Source organism: Mycteria americana, unplaced genomic scaffold (genome assembly GCF_035582795.1).
Source record: "Mycteria americana isolate JAX WOST 10 ecotype Jacksonville Zoo and Gardens unplaced genomic scaffold, USCA_MyAme_1.0 Scaffold_46, whole genome shotgun sequence".
NCBI lineage: Eukaryota > Metazoa > Chordata > Aves > Ciconiiformes > Ciconiidae > Mycteria > Mycteria americana.
The window spans coordinates 887,520-889,786 of NW_027445633.1; the positions used below are offsets into that span (position 1 = coordinate 887,520).

The 2,267-nt window shown below is 56.2% G+C and overlaps 1 protein-coding gene across 1 annotated transcript; it reads left to right on the forward strand.

The window, feature by feature from the left end:
* The first annotated feature begins 212 nt into the window (after nucleotides 1-212).
* Nucleotides 213-1,148, forward strand: LOC142403936 (olfactory receptor 14J1-like). Its single transcript, XM_075490241.1, has one exon. The coding sequence runs from the start codon at nucleotides 213-215 to the stop codon at nucleotides 1,146-1,148; it is 936 nt and encodes a 311-aa protein (XP_075346356.1).
* Nucleotides 1,149-2,267: the final 1,119 nt, after the last annotated feature.

Sequence of the window (2,267 nt, forward strand, 5' to 3'; positions counted from 1 at the left end):
CAGCCAGCGGGCAGAGGCCCTGCTCCTCCTGGCACACTCAGCCAGCACCACCCAGAGCTCCAGCCACAGAGCTGAATGAAGATGTCCTACAAATGGAGAAGGGGCAGGGAGTGCGTAGTATGGAAATGGCTTTGGTTTCCCTCAGAGAAGACTCCCCTAACTTGTCACTGTCCTTTCCTCCTTGTTCAGTGCTCCACACCCAGAGGCAGCAGATGTCCAACAGCAGCTCCATCACCCAGTTCCTCCTCCTGGCATTTGCAGACACGCAGGAACTGCAGCTCTTGCACTTCTGGCTCTTCCTGGGCATCTACCTGGCTGCCCTCCTGGGCAACGGCCTCATCATCACCGCTGTAGCCTGTGACCACCGCCTCCACACCCCCATGTACTTCTTCCTCCTCAACCTCTGCCTCATTGACCTGGGCTCCATCTCCACCACTGTCCCCAAATCCATGGCCAATTCCCTGTGGAATACCAGGACCATATCCTATGCAGGATGTGCTGCACAACTCTTTTTCTTCCTCTTCTTTATCACAGCAGAGTATTCTCTCCTCACAGTAATGGCATACGATCGTTACCTGGCCATCTGCAAACCTCTGCATTATGGGGCTCTCCTGGGCAGCAGACCTTGTCTGAAAATGGCAGCAGCTGCCTGGGGCAGTGGGTTTCTCAATGCTGTGCTGCACATGGCCAATACATTTTCCATACCCCTCTGCCAAGGCAATGCCCTGGACCAGTTCTTCTGTGAAATCCCCCAGGTCCTCAAGCTCTCCTGCTCACACTCCTACCTCAGGGAATTTGGACTTATTTTGTTTTGTGTTTGTTTAGCATTGGGGTGTTTTGTTTTCATTGTGCTGTCCTATGTGCAGATCTTCAGGGCTGTGCTGAGGATCCCCTCTGAGCAGGGACGGCACAAAGCCTTTTCCACGTGCCTCCCTCACCTGGCTGTGGTCTCCCTGTTTCTCAGTACTGACCTATTTGCCTACCTGAAGCCCCCCTCCATCTCCTCCCCATCCCTGGATCTGGTGATGGCAGTTCTGTACTCAGTGGTTCCTCCAGCAGTGAACCCCCTCATCTACAGCATGAGGAACCAGGAGCTCAAGGATGCACTGAAGAAGCTCATTCAATCCGTAGTCTTTAAGCAGCGCTAAGCTCTTCACATGTCACTTCACAAGTGATTTCCAATATATGTGGGGAACCTCCTCTGTTTGTGTATTTTATCTGTGATGATCATATTTGCCCAGGAACATCTGCATCCCTTCTGCTTCTCCAGAGGCATGAACCCACTCTGTCTGACCCAGAGGTCTTTGCACTTGTGTCTGGCACGATGGCACAGCTGGCCTCCCATGCCATATCTCTGTAATACAAGGGGGTTTCCTCTGTGCTGCTGTCTGGAGGTTGAGCTCTTCTTCCAGAGTTGAGATCAGGAATAAAATGAAGAAATTGCCCCCATGAGGCCACGCTGCTTTGCTTGGGTTCTCCATGGGCTGAGGGGAGGAGGGCAAAGGGTTATGTATTAGGGAAGAAGGCCTGGCTGCTCTGTCACTGGGGCAGCAGGAGCAGCCAGAGGAGTCCCAGGGCAGGAGCCTTGTGCTGGGGAGACGGCCTGGCACAGAGGGGCTGCCAGCAGTTGGCAACAGGGATCTCCTGGGGTCAAGAGCAGGGGACACAGGGACACACTGGCCTCTGTCTCCTCATGCTGCAGCCCTGGGGCTGATGGGGAGGCTGACCCTCCTCTGCCCCCCGAGAGCTGCTGTGCCCTTCAGAGGGGCTGGGGCTGTACTGTGGGTGCTCAGAGCTCTGTAGCACCCTGCGGTGGGCACTGCCATGGGGCCAGCCCAGCCTGGGCTGCTGTGCTGTGCTGTGCTGTGGTGGGGAGAGGGCAGGGGAGATGGGGAGATCCGAGGAGGGGCTGGGCTGGGCTGGAAAGTGCCCAGAAAATGCCAAAGTTATCTGAGCTGTGTGCCCATGCAGACTGGGGACACCCTCCATTGGGTTTATGGTATAGCCTGGGCTCGTGGAATGGATCCAGGACATGAAAGCACAGGCGAGAGGGGTCTGGTCCCTGCCCTTGGTGGCATAGACAGACCAGGAAGGTGACCCAGGGCAGTCATCACCCCCCAGCCTCTCTCACCAGCCATTTCCAGCACTGGCTGCTCAGCCCAGGTTTATGGGTGAGTTTTGCTGCGAGGTCATCTCCATCCTCCTGCTGGGCTCAGTGCCTGTATCAGGGGAATGCCCAGCCCTGCCCGGTCTCTCTCCTGGCCCAG